The sequence below is a fragment of the Ovis aries genome, chromosome 5 (assembly GCF_016772045.2).
Source record: "Ovis aries strain OAR_USU_Benz2616 breed Rambouillet chromosome 5, ARS-UI_Ramb_v3.0, whole genome shotgun sequence".
NCBI lineage: Eukaryota > Metazoa > Chordata > Mammalia > Artiodactyla > Bovidae > Ovis > Ovis aries.
Window position 1 is genome coordinate 27,904,750 of NC_056058.1, and position 18,956 is coordinate 27,923,705.

An 18,956-nucleotide genomic window follows, 5' to 3' on the forward strand; every position below is an offset into this window, starting at 1 on the left:
GAAAAAAAATGATTAAAATAATTATGCAAAAGGACATGTTACATGTATCGTAAGTATTGAAACAGTAACACGTATAGATGAAACATTTAAATAAAATCTACACAAATATACAATAAAAACCCACAGGTAGATTAGATATAAATAGATGATAATGGATGGATGGATGGATGGATAGACTAGTAAGTCATCTTATCCCTATTCCTGCTTATTCACAGACTGCAAAAGAATGGGGGTATTTTGCTGTTTTTTTTTCAGTATACAGCATGTTAGTTTCAGTATATAGGAGTAATACAGTTTTCTCATATGCCCTGGCTAAAATGTTCCACTAGATTCTTTTCTGTGTATACACAGATATACATCCATTCACACACAGATTTGTGTGTGTGTATATATATATAGTTATTTTGAAATAAATTATATGAAATTGATTCTGAATAATAAATGCCAAAATACTATAGTACTATAGTCATATACACAGAGAGTGACAAAGTAAAAATATATATGTCATAATATACAGCTAGAAAACTAATTTATATTAAATTTAAATATACATACAACATGCTATAATCTTAATAACAAATATCTTGATATCCTTTAAAGGAGAACAATCACTGCTTTCCTGAAACAGGCAAGGATAATGTTGGTTCTTTTATATTGTTATCTAAATTTAATCTTCACAGTAATTCAGGAAGCAGAAATAATTCCATTCTAAAACTGACAAATTTGAAGCCCCATGTGGTTAAATGACTTATGCATTCCATAATGGCAGAGACAATTTTTATATTTTTCCAATGTATCATCAGTGTCTAATCATGCTTCACACATAATACTGCAGACATGTGATAAATTTTTAATGGATGGATGGGTATAATTCAAGGTCAGACAAGTAAATTTCTGCTTTTTTTTAGTGCCAAAATCAGAAACAGTTTAAGAATTTCAAAGTATCATTACAATACCTTTTAAAAAATAAAATTTAAAACATTCACCCTTTCAAATATTTGAGTCTTTACTAAAATGCAGAAGAGTCTATTAGACACATCATATGTATAAAATGTCATTACCTTTTATTAGATTGCTTCATTCAAAGATTTAATGTACATTAACTACATAAAACAGTAATGAAATGAAGGAGTAACTAAAAATTAGAATGTTTTTGGCCCAGATGGTAAAGAATCTGCCTGCAATGCAAGAGACCTGGATTTGATCCCTGAATTAGAAAGATTCCATGGAGAAGTGAATGGCCACCCACTCCAGTATTCTTCCCTGGAGAACTCCATGGGCAGAGGAGCCTGGTGGGCTACAGTCCATAAGGGTCTCAAAGAGTCTGATACTCTTTGAGACTAAAACTTTTTCTTTCAAAGTGTTTTACAAGATGATAAAGAGAAGTAGCTGAGAAGATGAACATACAATTGCATATATTTTTATAACACCAAGGTTGAATCTAATGAAAATTGCAAAGCTAAGTTTTTTCTTTTTATTTAAAGAAGTTTATACTCATGCTGGTGTATTAACCAGACAACCCTCAAGGAACCTCAATACTGACTCCCATGAAACCATGCTGTCCTCCTTCTTGTTTCTCTTCAATGAAGATAACCACATCTTCATTGCACTAGGAGTTAAGAAGATAGGTTTGGATCATGAGGCCATCATTAAATTGATGTGTGACATGTGTCAAGAAACCTTCCCTGAGTTAGGAGGTTAAAGTAGACCAATGTTTCCCAAACTTACCTGATTATACGAATAAACTGAATCAGTACTTTGTGTTCCTTGGTAAGAATATAGATTTCTAAACCACTCTGGACATACATGGGGGAAGAGGGGAATAAATTATAACACTGCAAACTGCACTGATTTCTGATGTAGCTTGAGGATATTACCTTAACTTTAAGCCATACAGTTACTAGATGTTTTCCAATCAGAAAAGGTAGTAGGCAGTTACTAAAGTAACCAGTTACTAAATGTTTTCCAATCAGAAAAAGTAGCCTAAATATCATTCCTAAAGAGTACACTGCAAAGACTCCCCTGGTATCTCTTTCATCCTGCTAGAGCTTTTTCATTTACTTTCTTTTTTCTTTTAATCTGGACGGCTAATCTGAAGAAAACAGACACTGTTTTCTTACTAAGAAATAACCCACAAATGAGAATACAAATACACAGAAACTCTTAGTATCTGTAATCTTTAAAATTACCACAACAATGAAACAATTAAACAAGTAACTAACTAAATCATTTCATTAAAAAGTACCCTTCATTTTTAAAAAAATGCTCCCATTATTATGGAATAAACAAAATAGTCTTACCTAATCGTAGTTCTCCAAAATTCCCACATCCAATTTTTTTTCCAACTCTAAAGTTAGGTCCAACCATTAAAACTCCAGAGGATGAAGAACCAGTTCCTCGAGTGTTATGTCCCAACCGACCACTAGGTCGTGCCATTCTATCATCTGATTTGTCCTTGTCTTTCTTTTTATTTTCCATATCAAGTTTGCGGTACTCCACTTTGAATTCTTTAATCAAGACAAGCACACTGAAATAGGGTATTGTGAGAACTGGTACATCACTAGGTAACTGTACCAGGTGGGTGATGTTAACATTCAAATTGCAGTAGGTAGTCAATGAACTGGCACGTGTTCATCCCATTCGTAAAATTTTTCTCAGCTGTCTTTTCAGCAAAACATGTCTTCAGAATTATTTTTTCAATGATGTGAGCTGATATTGATAGAGAGCTAGAATATTAAGAAAAGAAAGTTAGTCAGCTTACAGAGAATTAAAAACCATGTTTCAGAAAGTAATAATGTAACTAAAGTTCAGGCAATGGACTTACTAGGTAACGCCCACTAATATCAAACCTCAGCAGACTCTTAATCATTACCCTTTATTCCCATACTTTAATACCAAAGGGATCACAAAAACAAAACCAAGCAAAATCAGTGATTTGCTTACTTTTAAAAAAATAAATAAAAATAACAAAAATGTATTGAGTATTTCATAAGCCAATATACATTCACTAGCCTAGACCTTCCAGCTTAGAATCACTCCAATTAAAAAAAAAAACAAAAACAAATTCAAAGAATTCCAATAAGTCAATACAGGAATATCAATTTAAAAGCAAGAAAAGAGAATACATTTTGCAAACTAGTAACAGTTTAGTATCTTTCACATGTTCATACATTTAATAATTTTCAAGGGCTTTTCAAATACACATTCTTTTTTTTTTCCTGTGACAATAAAGTTGTTTTGTTTTGTTTTTAATTTTTTATTTTTACTTTATTTTACTTTACAATACTGTATTGGTTTTGCCATACACTGATATCCCCAGGTGTACATGAGTTCCCAATCCTGAACCCTCCTCCCACCTCCCACCCCATATCATCTCTCCAGATCATCCCCGTGCACCAGCCCCAAGCATCCTGGATCCTGTATCAAACATAGACTTGCGATTCGTTTCTTACATGATAGTATACATGTTTCAGTGCCATTCTCCCAAATCATCCCACCCTCTCCCTCTCCCTCTCCCTCAGAGTCCAAAAGTCCATTCTATACATCTGTGTCTCTTTTGCTGTCTCACATACAGGGTTATCGTTACCATCTTTCTAAATTCCATGTATATGTGTTCGTATACTGTATTGGTGTTTTTCTTTCTGGCTTACTTCACTCTGTATAATAGGCTCCAGTTTCACCCATCTCATTAGAACTGATTCAAATGTAATCTTTTTAATGGCTGAGTAATATTCCACTGTGTATATGTACCACAGCTCTCTTATCCATTCATCTGCTGATGGACATCTAGGTTGTTTCCATGTCCTAGCTATTATAAACAGTGCTGCAATGAACATTGGGGTACATGTGTCTCTTTCAATTCTGGTTTCCTCGGTGTGTATGCCCAGCAGTGGGATTGCTGAGTCATAAGGCAGTTCTATTTGCAATTTTTTAAGGAATCTCCACACTGTTCTCCATAGTGGCTGTACTAGTTTGCATTCCCACCAACAGTGTAAGAGGGTTCCCTTTTCTCCACACCCTCTCCAGCATTTATTGCTTGCAGACTTTTGGATCACTGGTGTGAAATGATACCTCACTGTGGTCTTGATTTGCATTTCTCTGAGAATGAGTGATGTTGAGCATCTTTTCATGTGTTTGTTAGCCATCTGTATGTCTTCTTTGGAGAAATGTCTATTTAGTTCTTTGGCCCATCTTTTGATTGGGTCGTTTATTTTTCTGGAATTGAGCTGCATAAGTTGCTTGTATATTGTTGAGATTAGTTGTTTGTCAGTTGCTTCATTTGCTATTATTTTCTCCCATTCAGAATACCTACCTAAAGAAACTAAAGACCTATATATAGAAAACTATAAAACACTGATGAAAGAAATCAAAGAGGACACTAATAGGTGGAGAAATATACCATGTTCATGGATCAGAAGAATCAATATAGTGAAAATGAGTATACTACCCAAAGCAATCTACAAATTCAATGCAATCCCTATCAAGCTACCAGCGGTATTTTTCACAGAACCAGAACAAATAATTTCAAGATTTGTATGGAATTACAAAAAACCTCGAATAGCCAAAGCAATCTTGAGAAAGAAGAATGGAACTGGAGGAATCAACTTGCCTGACTTCAGGCTCTACTACAAAGCCACAGTCATCAAGACAGTATGGTACTGGCACAAAGACAGAAATATAGATCAATGGAACAAAATAGAAAGCTCAGAGATAAATCCACACACCTATGGACACCTTATCTTTGACAAAGGAGGCAAGAATATACAATGGAGTAAAGACAATCTCTTTAACAAGTGGTGCTGGGAAAACTGGTCAACCACTTGTAAAAGAATGAAACTAGATCACTTTCTAACACCACACACAAAAATAAACTCAAAATGGATTAAAGATCTAAACGTAAGACCAGAAACTATAAAACTCCTAAAGGAGAACATAGGCAAAACACTCTCCGACATAAATCACAGCAGGATCCTCTATGATCCACCTCCCAGAATACTGAAAATAAAAGCAAAAATAAACAAATGGGATCTAATTAAAATTAAAAGCTTCTGCACAACAAAAGAAACTATAAGCAAATATACATTCTTATTTGATCTTCATTTATTCAAATATTTATTACTTGTAACTACATATGGGAATGGAGCAATCATAACAAGGTTTGAAATAAATAGTACATTTCTGATTAATTTTAGCAACCCACCAAATATGCAATTATTCTTAACAAATAATCTATTTATAAAGTTTCTTATTATATCTGCCATCATCTTAATATTGCAGATGAAATGTAAGCATCCATTTGGTATAAATAAAATTTAATGAGTTTTACATATACTGTTTACTTTCTATAATAGAGTAACTAATACTGAACCTCCCCCTTGCTGTACATAATTATGAAAATGGACAAATATTTTGAAGCATTGAATAATAGGCAGAGCAAACTGCGATCTCTGAGAAAATAGAAACACAGAAGGTGAATTCCGCCTTCACTCAAGATCTCCAGCTAGGGAGAGTTTTCTGACTACAGCACAGGGAAGTGGAGACTCAGGCAGTGCCCCGCGATCAGAGTTTGGGGTGTTGAAGCTAGTGGGGTTTGCAGGACAGTACTGAAGGTGAGGGAGCTGTACAGTTTTAGGGGTAGGAGGTGACAGGGCTGAAACAAGGCTAGCAGACAAACTACTCTCGGGCTAAATGAAGAATGGAGATACCAACAGCTATAGAGTGCCAGGACATCTTAAAGTTCCTACCTAGTCATGGTGGAGGAACCTCATTAATATCCCAGAATTCAGTTGAGATACCAGAAAGACCACGTCTTAACAGTAAGGATCATACTGTAGAGTAAGGACTAGTTAGAATAGCCTGCCTAAAGCCTAAAACCAAGCCTAGAGAGGATTAAGAATATCTCCAACTACACTAACTGCATTCCAGAATGAAACTTGACATAATTAAAAAGACAAAGGGAAAAAAACAAAAACAAAAACAGACTTTCAACAATGCTGAACTCATAATGTCTAGCATAAAGTTATAAATTATCAGACATGAAAATAATCAGTAAATGTGACATGCAGTCAGAAATAGAGCTATCAAAGGAAACAGACTCCAAGATGACCCTGAAGCTGAAATTAGAAGACAGGACTTCAAAACTACTAAGTAGCTATTAAAGTTCTACTACATTAAAGAAAGAGAATGGAGCAGAAAAAAATATTTGAAGAAATAATGGTGGAAAATTTCCCAAATTCACTGAAAAACATTAACCTATAAAATGGGGGAACTCAGCAACTCCATAAACAATCAATACAAAGAAAATTAAACCTAGGTACATCAAAGTGCAAAAACCCAAAAATTAAGGGAAAGTCCTAAAAGCAGACAGAGGAAAACTCCACAACACACAGGTGAACTTCAAAACTTATCAGAAACAATGGAGACCGAAAAGAAAACAGGAGAATGTGTTCAAAGCAATGCAAGGAGGAAGAGAACTCAATCAAGAACATGACACCCAGTAAAATCAGTCTTTGAAAATGAAAGAAAGTCATCTTCGGATAAAGGAAGCTAAGAATAGTCACCAGCATGCTTCCACAAGAAATACTTTTTAAATAATCCATTAAGCTTAATTAAATCACATGATACCAGAAGAAATGTGAAATTTCATGAAGAAATGAGGAACACTAGAAATGGGAAATGAATGGGTATTCATTTCCTCAAAAGATAAATTACTTGTTAAAGCACAAATAATTTCTTAGCGTCATTTATAAGATATGGGGAAGTAGAATAAATAAATGATAACAGAAATGGCAGGGGCAGAAAGCAAATGGAATTATATTAAGAGTCTTATATCTGTTAAGAATGAAGTAGTTAAATATTAATTTTAAATGGCAGGGCAGACAGTAAACAGAACTACATTATTTTTTAAGATTCTTATATTTGTTAAGAATGAGTGGTTCAATATTAATTTTAAGCAGCCCATGACAAATTAAAAATGCATTCTGTAATACCCAAACACTAAAAATTAACTGCAGTAGAAATAGCTAACAATACAAGAAATAAAGTAGGATGATAAACATTTGATTAAAACAAAAGAAATAAAAGAGATATGAGACAAAAAGGAGAACACCAACAGAATAGACTTAAAAACACACATATAAGGAAAATGGACCATAAAAAGCATAAAGCTCCCCATAAAAAGCAAAAAGACTTTAAAAAAGAAAAAAACAAGATCCAACTATACATTGTCTCTAAGAAACAACTTTACATACAAAGACACAGACAAACTAAAAGTGAAATAATAGAAAGATATACTATGCAAACATCCTCAGATCTGCAGATGACACCACCCTTACGGCAGAAAGCGAACAAGAACTAAAGAGCCTCCTGATGAAGGTGAAAGAGAAGAGTGAAAAAGCTAGCTTAAAACTCAACATTCAAAAAACTATGATCATGGCATTCTGTCCCATCACTTCATGGCAAACAGATGGGAAAACAATGGATACAGAGACAGACTTTACTTTCTTGGACTCCAAATCACTGCAGATGGTGACTGCAACCATGAAACTAAAAGACACTTGCTCCTTGGAAGAAAAGCTATGACCAACGTAGACAGCAATATTGAAAAGCAGAGATGTTACTTTGCCAACTAAGGTCCATATAGTCAAAGCTGTAGTTTTTCCAGTAGTCGTGTATGAATGTGCAAGTTGGACCATGAAGAAGGCTGAGTGCTGAAGAATTCATGCTTTTGAACTGTGGTGTTGGAGAAGACTCTAGAGAGTCCCTTGGTCTGCAAAGAGATCAAACTAATCAATCCTAAAGGAAATCAATCCTGAATACTCACTGGAAGGACTGATGCTGAAGTGCCAATACTTTTGGCTACCTGATGCGAAGAGCCGACTCATTAGAAAAGACCCTGATGCTGGGAAAGATTGAAGGCAGGAGGAGAAGGGGATGACAGAGGACGAGATGGGTGGATGGCATCACCGACTCAGTGGACTAGTTTGAGCTAGCTCTGGAAGACGGTGAAGGATAGGGAAGCCTGGTGTGCTACAGTCCATGGGGTCACAAACAGTTGCACATGACTGAGCGACTGAACAACAATGCAAACGTGAAGTATACAAAGCCTTAGAGGCTATAACATTATCATACAAAGCAAACATCGAAACAAGGGAGAATCTCCAAAGATACAGAGATCTATTTTGTAACAGAAGTATCAACTCAACAGAAAAACGTGAAAAATCACTAAAATGACATATAAATGAGCAAAATGAAGGAAAGACTTTAAAGTAAGGATTAGTTTGAAATAACTATTTGAAAAAGACAACCATAGTTGAAATGTTAACACTGTTGTTTCACTGTTGTTTGATAAAGCAGGAGACAAAAATAACAGTATGTATATTGAAGCAGTAGATCTAAATATCAACTACCCTGAACTGACATTTATAAAATACAATATCCCAAAACTGAAGAATAGTATTTCCTTTCAAAAATGTTCATCAAGAAAGATCATATGCTATCAAGTTTCAAGTAACTAAAACATTAAAGTATACTCTCTGATCTCGTATTTCTAATATTAGAAATGTTAAGATTTAATATTTGAAAGAAATTCAACAAATTAACAGGAAAAAAAAAGAAAGTATCTCAACAGACAATAAAATGCATTTGACAAAATTCAACCCGTTAATGTTTAAAACCTCTCAGTAATTCAGAAAGAGAATCAAACGTCAACCTAATAAAGGGGTTTTTCCTTAAAAAAAAAAAAAAGATAACCAACATCATTCTTATATGGTAAAACACTGAACTCTTAATCAAGACTAGGAGAAAACAAAAGAATGTCTGCTCTCAGTTCTTCCATTCAACACATCGTACAGAAGAACTAGCCTGTACAGTAAGTTAAGAAGAGATGCAAAAGGGCATGAAAAGTGAAGAGGAAAAGGCTAAACTACTGTTATTCAGAGACATTGTAATTGTGTGTGCAGAAAACCTTATAGGGAGATGACATCAAGAGGGCAACATAGGTCATCCCCAACTTCAGTCCCCCTCACAAGACCAACTAGCAACTATCCACAGGCAAGACACCACTGAAAGAAATCCCCAGAACCCAGGGGCTGAGGCCAAAGCACCCTCCCGAACCAGAGAGACAGAGAAGCAAGAGTGGCTACATTCTGACCACACTGGGCACCCCCCAAGGCTGGCACAGCATCACACCCACAGAGCCCTCAAGCCTATGGTTTTCCCAGCGGGAAAATGAGAGTCCGAGGTGGACCTCCAGCTTCTCCAGTCTGGCAGGATGCTTCACGAAGTCCGAGGTGGACCTCCAGCTGCCCCAGTCTGGCCCGATGCTTCCTGGAGGCCCACTCTGGTCTTGCCTCACCGTGATCACTGTGGGAATCATTAGGGAAAAAAAGAAAAACCTCAATAGAACAATAGTAAAGATATGCAATCAGTAATCAAAAACCTCCCAAGAAAGAAAACTCCAGGCAAGAATGAGGAACAATTAAAACTCTCAATTCCTAATGAGAATATAAAATAGTACAAATTCGATCCTAAGAAAGTTTGATAGTCTATTCTAAGTAAAATATACACCTATCTAATGACTTAACAATACCACTCTTAGGTAGTTACTCAAGAGAAATTAAAACATATATTTAGAGAAAGACTCGTACACATGTATTTATAGCAGCCTAAATCAGTAACAGCCAAAATTGAAAACAACCCTAGTATCTACTAACAGGAGAACAGATATACAAACTGATATATTCATTCAGTGGAATATTACTCAGTAAATAAAAAGGAAAGAACTGTTGATATATGTAACCATATGGATGAATCTCTCAGATATGAGATTGAGGTAAGTCAGGCACAAATGAGTACATATGATACAATTCTCATCAAATGAAGTTCTAGAATCAGCAAAAATAAGTTGTGGTGATAGAAATCAGATCAGTTGTTGCCAAGAGTGGTTGAAAGCTTGGAAAGTGGCATAAGGAAACTTTACCAGAGAAAGGAATATTCTCTATTGTGCTTGGGAGGGGATTATACAAGTGCATACCTTTATACAAATTCATCAAACTAAAAATCTATGTGTTTTATTATATGTAGATAATACTTCAAAACATGATTTTTTAGAAATAATCCACTCCAAAAATAATGCTACATCTCAAAGTGAAAACACTACAGCTTTTTAAGGTTAATGAACATGTAAGTATTTTAGAAGGTTTTCTTTAAAAGAGCCCTTTCAGGGGACTTCCCTAGCAGTCCAGTGGTTAAAAGACTCCACCATTCCAACACAGGGGGGTGTGGGTTCAATACTTAGTTGGGGAACTAAGATCCCACCTGCCACAAGGTACAACCAACCAACAACAACGAAAAAGGCCCTTCTACAACTTTTTCTATTTAGAAGAAAGTAATTTCCTTCCCATTTGCAATTTTTCATGCTATTTTCAATATGTACCTTTTCATTTACCAAATATCCAAAATACATTCTACATGCTGTAAGAATTCAAACACAAAGTAAAAATACCCTTGGGATGGCCATACGTCTTTTCCTTCATCCCATTTGCTCTCCTCAGATGTAAACATTACTTTCAGTTTGTTCTATACGATCCAACTCTTTTTTGTAAGGCCTGTGCATGAATATATTTACCTACAGCAATACTTGCAGGTCTGTCTGTTTTACAGGTCAGTCTACAGCCTCTGACGAACTACAACTTCCTCACAAAAGAAACAGCATTTGAAAGCATATCATCCACTGAAAAACTTTTGCCTTTTCCCTTTCATAACTCTCCGCTCACCTGGACCCTGGAGGATCAAGGGCCAGCTTAATGAATGGCTGAGAAGGCAGGAGGAAAAGTCAAGAGACAGCCCCAAATTCCTTCCCCAGAAGAAACTTTGAGACAGGAAGAAGTGATCAAATAGCTTAAAACTGTACTTGAAAATGGAACAAAATAACTCTTCCCAAAACTGAACTTATTCCTATTAATAAGAATCCTATTAGTAAGAATCAATGGAAACCGGCCACTTATATCATTTATGAGTGGGGAAAAAAGAATAATCAAAGTATACAATTTAGTGGTTAGTGAGAAATGAGGCTGCTTCCTATTTTACTCCATTCTTTTCACCACATTCAAGAAACTGCTCACAAACCTGTCTTACTAGATTTTTTTAGTCGTTTAATATAGTTAAATAGAATTTTTGATTAAATATTTTTTTATTAACGATCCCAAAGAGTGCTAGTATTTTCCCTATTGTTGCATCTATCAAACAGTATTAGTATAGACAAGTCAGCCTATAGTTGTGGTCAGCAAACTCCAGCCTGCAGGCTAAATCCAGTCTCTTGTCCACTACACACAGTCTACAAACTAAGAATGGTCTTTACATATTTACATGTTTGGAGGAAAAACGGTATTTTGTGACACATGAAAATTATATGAAATTCAAATGTAGGTGTTCATAAACAAACTTTCATTAAGAATAAATCCATACTAAGTCATTTATGCATTGTTAAAGCTGTTTCATGCTACAAGACAACAGTTGTCAGACTGTGTGGGGCACTCTTATCATTTCACAGTGCTGCCAGAAAACCACAAACTGCAGTGATTTTCATGCTTCTAAGGCATAGTGGAGTGTGGATTATGTATTTCAAATCAGATGGCAGAGTGCTGTGTTTATTATGTAACGACACTAAAAAATATAATATACTTGGACATGACCAAAAGTACTAGTTTTCTGTTACTGTGGAACAAACTACCAAAAACTTAGCAGCTTATAGCAACACATTTATTAGTCCAGAGTTTCTGTGGATCAGAACTCTGGGCACGACTCAGCTGAGGCATTTGCTCAGGATTTCATAGACTTCATCAAAAGATCAGCTAGACAACATTCTTATCTGGAGGTGAAAATGGGAAAGAATCTTCTTCCAAGTTCCTTCAGATTGTGGACAGAACTCACACCCTTGCAGTGTATAACTGATGGTGTCAGCTTCTTGCTGGCTCTCAGGCAGAGGCCACCCTCGGGTCCTACATGGTGTCGACAGTTCCCAGCAGCTACCAACAGTTCCTTCCCACACAGACTTCTCCAAAATGGCCACTTCTTCACACCCCTAAGAAGAATCTACAGCTCTAATCTTTGAAGAATAAGTCTTAAATAAGGCAACATAACCTTCTTTCACACCCAACTCCCAATCTTTGTACCATGCTCCAATATATCAGTTCTCCCAGGTCTTGGAATCCCTGCTAGCTGCTTCCAAACCTCTTTGATGTTACCTGCCTGGCTATGTACTAGAAAGAGCACTGTATTAAAAAAAAAAAAAAGAAGTCTTAGAATCTCAACTAGTCATAAAGCCTTAGGCAAGGCCTAATCTGTCTAAGCTTATTTTAATAATTATGAAATAGGAGGATTACACTAAGAGACTTCTGAGACTATTCTTACATTACACACATTATTATAATTGTCTGCTGTATTTGATGACAAGGATTCATTATATGTAACCTGGTGATCTCTGAACCTAGCATACAGTCAGGCACCTGGGACAGTTAATAGCTACTACAGATTAAGAAATGAGTTTTCTTCTATCTCTAAACATTTTCAGGTTTTGCTGGTATGATTCCTACCTAGAGCATTCCCAGTTGCCTATCACCACGCCCCCAGCATCGGCCTCTTCATTCACCTGATGCACTCACTGAACCTCACCAACCGGTATGCTACAAGCACTGCCAGGAACGGCCTGTATGTGACAGCGTCCCCTTGCCTGAATCACTCTTCTAATACGGTCTGTTTGTGCCTTTGGTGCTGATTCGTTCTACACCAAAGAAAAATCAGTTTTGAAAATTGCAGATATCCTTTAAGCTACAGTTAATAACTGGTACATCAGAAGTCACAAATCCAAATGCCCAAAGAGGTACCATAAAGAGAGTGAGTCAAACAGAGTGTGAGACAGTAAGTAGTACTGGGGGCTACAGCAATCTGGAAAGCAAATACTCCAATTAAAAGAGGCGGCTATCACTCAGCTGTAAACAACTGCTACCATTCAGGACCATTAGCCGTCCAAATTTTTCAAGAAGAATCCAGAAACCTGGATTTTACATAAAATCTCTCCAGGTGCCATTTGCTAAGCACTTAATTTGCTACATATTTTAAATAGATCAGCTCATCAGTTCCCACAATTATAAGATACTATTTCAATCCCTATTTTCACCAATAAGGAAACTAAAATGTAGAACAATTACACAACTTGACCAGCATCATCAAGTTAATAAATGGTATAGTGAGAACATGATCACAAGGAGTCAGATTCCTGAGTTCCCATTCTTACCCACTTAAACTCTGACGATGTTTCCACCAATTCTCTGACCTCCCCAAGTCTAAACTGTGTCTGCCTTTCTGTCTGGATCGGCAGGTACAGTCTGTCCCTTCCTGCCAGCCTGTACTGTCTCTACAGTACCTCAATGTTGTCAGATCCTAATTTGAACCAAGGTGGCATTTTAAAGAACCCCCTGCCAAAAGACTAGTTCTTCAGTACAATGTAGAATGGAAGATCTGAGAACAAACTTCCTTGTGTTTTTTCCTAGTCTTGATTAAGAGCTCATTGTTTTATCATTTAAGTATGATATTGGCTATAGCTCCCTGAGTGTCTACCCTATGTGAAATATGCTGGTCAATAAGCCCCATCTGTGTAGACAGATTCAAGAGGCTGATACAGAAAAAGGCAGCAGAGCAAACAGAATGGCAAAGAAAACCCAAGCCATCTGCCCAGAAATAGTAACCTGACCACTCCTTCACAAATATGAACTGACAATCACTAGATTCATGAAGAAAAGTAACAATAGTATAGAAAAATGCGCCCCCCAAAAAGCAAATTTTAAAAAATACAGGGAGGTACACCATTCAGAAAAAGGAAGAAAACTTAAAAAAAAAAATCCTCAGTGACTTTTGAGAAGGACAATAATAAACACTGAGTAAGAAAATAATGCCATATTATATGAAATAACCAAAGCAGGAAAACAATCCTATTATGTGAAAGAAAAATATAAAGAAATAAAAAATAAAGGAACAGAGACAGAAAGAAGCAATTCAATACCTCTGACTTCCAACTAATAAGATAAGTCAGCTTTAAGGACAGAGGAAATTAAGAAATTTTTCCTGAGCTATAGCAAAAAGGGCCCTGGGGCTCATCAAGGAAGAAACCTAGGGAATTCCCTGGCTGACCAGTGGTTGGGAATCCGTGCTTCCCCTGCAGCAGGCACAGGTTCAGCGGCTGTTTGGGGAAGACATCCCACATGCTGCAGATGCAGCAAAGGAAAACAAAGAAAAGCCAACGCAGGCATTCCACCGTAAGCTCTAAGACGGTGAAAGTGAACGTGAAGCTCAGTCGTGTCCCACTCTTTGCAACCCGTGGACTGTAGCCCACCAGGCTCCTCCGTCCATGGGATTCTCCAGGCAAGAATACTGGAGTGGGTTGCCATTTCCTTCTCCAGGGGATCTTCCCGACCCAGGGATCGAACCCAGGTCTCCCACATTGCAGGCAGACCCTTTAACCTCTGCACCACCAGGGAAGCCCCTCTAAGAGTGTAAGCAAGGTTAACTGAGTTTCAGCTTTTAGAATCAATTTTATCCCCCCCAAATAAAATGTTATTGATGAAAATGTAAATTTTTCCAGTGTTAAAGTAACACTGCAACTGACAGACGCTCAGCTGTTAAGGCGGAGTAGAAGAGGTAGCGGGAAGGACAGGGATATGAACACCTGCATCTTAGTTAAGCACAGATTAAAGAGATAATGCAAAACTTGCTAGGACAAAAAGACAGAAATGTAAGAACAAAAGTGTCAAGGGGGAGCAAAAGATGAAGTAAATATAATAACTACCCAAACATTTAAAGACAAAAGGGGATGAGGGAGTATGTGAGGTAAAATTTCATCGCTCAGTAGATAACTGAGTGCAACATTTTGCAAATGTATACATTTGCAAACAATACAATTTTACTTTTTCTTTTCCAACTTGGGTACATTTCTTTTTCTTGCCAAACTGCACTGGCTAGGACCCACTCCAGTGTTCTTGCCTGGAGAATCCCAGGGACGGCAGAGCCTGGTAGGCTGCCGTCTATGGGGTCGCACAGAGTCAGACATGACTGAAGCGACTTAGCAGCGGCAGCAGCAGGACCCCCTGAATTATGCTGAATAGAAGCATGAGTGGGCATCCTGATCACAGAGGAAAAGCTTTCATTCTTGCACCATTAAGTAAGATGTTAGCTGTAGGCTTGTCACATGTGACCTTTATTGAGATACATTCCCTCTCTATCTAATTTGTTGAGAGTTTTATCATACAGGAACTTGAGTTTTGTCAGATGCTGTTTATACACCTATTAGGATGATCAGACCATTTTTATCCTTCATTATGTTAATGTCACATATCACATGTATTGATTTGTGTATGCTGAATCATCCTTGCACCCAGGGATAGATCTCACTTGATCATGGTATATATCTTACAGGTGTTCTGTTAAATTCACTGAGTTTATACTTTATCGAGAACTTTTGCATCTATATTCACCAGAGATATTGGCCTGTGACCTCTTCTTGTCATGCCCTTACCTGGCTATGGTATCAGGATAATAATGCTGGACTCAAGAAGCAAGTCTGAAAGTGTTCCCTCCTCTTCAATTTTTTGGAAGAGTTAGAGTAAAACTGATGTCATTTCTTTAAACATTTGGTGGAATTTACCAGGAAAGCATAACCTCAGATATGCAGATGACAACACCCTTATGGCAGAAAGTGAAGAGGAACTAAAAAGCCTCTGGATGAAAGTGAAAGAGGAGTATGAAAAAGTTGGCTTAAAGCTCAACATTCAGAAAACGGAGATCATGGCATCTGGTCCCAACACTTCATAGGAAGTAGATGGGGAAACAATGGAAACAGTGTCAGACTTTATTTTGAGGGGCTCCAAAATCACTGCAGATGGTGATTGCAGCCATGAAATTAAAAGACGCTTACTCCTTTGAAGAAAAGTTATGACCAACCTAGAGAGCATATTCAAAATCAGAGACAGTACATTGCCTACAAAGGTCCGTCTAGTCAAGGTTATGGTTTTCCCGGGGTCATGTATGGATGTGAGAGTTGGACTGTGAAGAAAGCTGAGTGCCGAAGAATTGATGCTTTTGAACTGTGGTGTTGGAGAAGACTCTTGAGAGTCCTTTGGTCTGCAGGAAATCCAACCAGTCCATTCTAAAGGAAATCAGTCCTGGGTGTTCACTGGAAGGACTGATGCTGAAGCTGAAACTCCAGTACTTTGGCCACCTCATGCGAAGAGTTGACTCACTGGAAAAGACCCTGATGCTGAGAGGGACTGCGGACAAGAGGAGAAGGGGACGACAGAGGATGAGATGGTTGGATGGCATCACCAATTCGATGGACATGAGTTTGGGTAGTCTCAGGGAGTTGGTGATGGACAGGTAGGCCTGGCGTGCTGCAGTTCATGGGGTCACAAATAATTGGACATGACTTGGCGACTGAACTGGGATGTAATACTAACACGTGAAATGGATAACATGCAGTTCAATACCCATACAGAATTTTTCTGCTTTTGGGAAGACAAGCAAAACCAGAAATATGAGGAGATAAGATTCAGAGTGTCCATTAAAATTACACTAGTTTATGAAAAGACCACAAAGATGCTTCTCTAAGATGCTTTAAATTAAAAAATTACAAGGAAAGGAATAGGAAAATACAGCTTCAAGACTTTAAAATTGGGCAACCATAGAAATAAAAACTATTGAGAAAAGACAGTTTCACAGAAATATCCCTGGTTTACAAGTTCTCATAATACAAGGTAGTGATTCACATGGCTTAAGGATATTTTAATTTCTATAAGACATATTCTTCTTTTAACTGAAACCTTGAACATTATACAACCAAAAAGAAAAACTATGCATTTTATGTGCATAAGTTAACATGAATGCACACAAATGGTAACAAAATATTTTAAATAATGGCTGATTCTATCATAATTTTCAGCATACTAACTTACTTAAATATCTATATTAAAAAGAGAATTTATCTAAGGGATGCATTTTGAAATTATCCTTGAGAACAGATGAATAATCAATTGTTTTTCTTTCATAAACAATTATAATTTTGATGGAGTATCATTCATTAATAAAGATAAAAAATGAGCTGCTAAATACAGAAAACATTAGATATAATCTGATTATATGAATGAAAATGTAGGTCACAGGCATACTTCTAATTTGATGATCACTGATGAATCTTCAAAACAAAAAACAGAAAATCAGATTCTCTAACCTGCATGGCCCAATAATTTAGGACATTACAGAGCCAACTGACCTCTTTTAAGTTGCAAATAGATAAATCAAAGTAATCTGAGAACAGATTAGTATAGCATGTTCTACTTCATAAAAAGCCATACAGCTAGCTAAAGCTTTCCAGTTAACATTAATGATCAGTTCTAAATTGTTTAAAATAATTATTAGTACTCTACCTATCTTCCCTTAGACTGCAAGGCGATCCAACCAGTCCATCCTAAAGGAGATCTGTCCTGGGTGTTCACTGGAAGGACTGATGCTGAAGCTGAGACTCCAATACTTTGGCCACCTGATGCGAAGAACTGATTCGTTTGAAAATACCCTGACGCTGGGAAAAATGGAGGGCAGGAGGAGAAGGGGACGACAGAGGACGAGATGGTTGGATGGCATCACCGACTCATTGTGTTTGGGTGAACTCCAGAAGTTGGTGATGGACAGGGAGGCCTGACGTGCTACAGTTCATGGGGCTGCGAAGAGTTGGACACGACTGAGCAAATGAACTGAAACTATCTTCTAAAATATGTTGTAATCAATATAGAATTTTCATGTACCTGTAATATTAAATATTAAAAGTATCTACAGGTATCTTTTCACATTCAGAGTGTTATTCAATATTCTTTGCAAATAAAAAAATCACATGGAATAGAAATTTTTATTTAATTTTTTCACAAGTTAGTTGTCATAGCATTGATTTCTCCCTGCTTTATCTTAAATTTAAAATCCATACACAAAATGAGCCATTCAGTGTTTTAAATGCCTAATGCAGTCTCTATAAAAATGACAGTACTACAAGTCTCCAAGCTTCTCCAAAATCTAAATGAGTAAGGATATTTGTGATGTGATGGCTAGCCATTACATCACATGCTTCTGTTAGCAGCAAGCGTCCCAGTTACTGGTTTCTGGCATGAGCTCAACTGTAGTTGTCTAAGAAAAGACTAAACACTTATTTTTGAAAGCTAAATCATTAACTGTAATGACAAAAATGGAAATCAATTTCTCTAATTACATACCACAGAAACTTATTTTATCTCAGAAATGTTTAGTAACTAGCATCTACAACACTTTAGATTTTCAAAACCTGATTTCAGTGATGTCCCTTGTATATTTCTGTTAAGACCCAGAAAATTCTAGCCTTCAAAATTTATCATCGGTTCTATTAGACAACAGTGTTCTCCAAACTGTGGATAATGACCCATTACTGGGTGTTTAAGACCCAAATAGGTCTTAAGCAACAGTTTTTCAAATAAAATAGTATCAAAAAAAGAAAGAAAACAGAGTGCACAAATGTAGTAAGAATAGTTTTGTTTAATGAGATTTTGTTTTGGCTCCTTATATGAATATATACATAACACTAGGATACAATGCAAAATATATTTCTCTAAGTTGAGGTAAATATTTTTCTATGTGCTGTAGTCAAAAATATTTCTAAATTTGAAAGCTACTGCATAAAACATAATAGCAAAGGAGTAGCAGAACATACTATATTCAGCTATAACTAAGTCAATTTTATGGGAAATTGTATTAAAATCTCAACTTTCATAAAATATATAAATATTACTGAAAGTCTAATTAAGTAAATTTTCTAATTATCCACATCTGATTGTTCTCTAGCTAACTAGGATATGACTGTTCCATAGGCCCTCAGAATGTCTTTTGAGGAT

General features: G+C 36.6%; 1 protein-coding gene across 17 annotated transcripts in view; it reads right to left on the reverse strand.

Annotated features, from left to right (window-relative positions):
• The window catches only part of CSNK1G3 (casein kinase 1 gamma 3), a 122,632-nt gene that overhangs the window by 85,212 nt on the left and 18,464 nt on the right, over window positions 1-18,956 (reverse strand). For all 17 annotated transcript variants that reach the window (XM_060415667.1, XM_012178214.5, XM_060415659.1 and 14 more), the window contains one exon: window positions 2,301-2,726. In XM_060415667.1, the coding sequence (XP_060271650.1) occupies window positions 2,301-2,478 (178 nt within the window). In that variant the 5' untranslated portion in view covers window positions 2,479-2,726. The remainder of the gene's footprint in view (window positions 1-2,300; window positions 2,727-18,956) is intronic.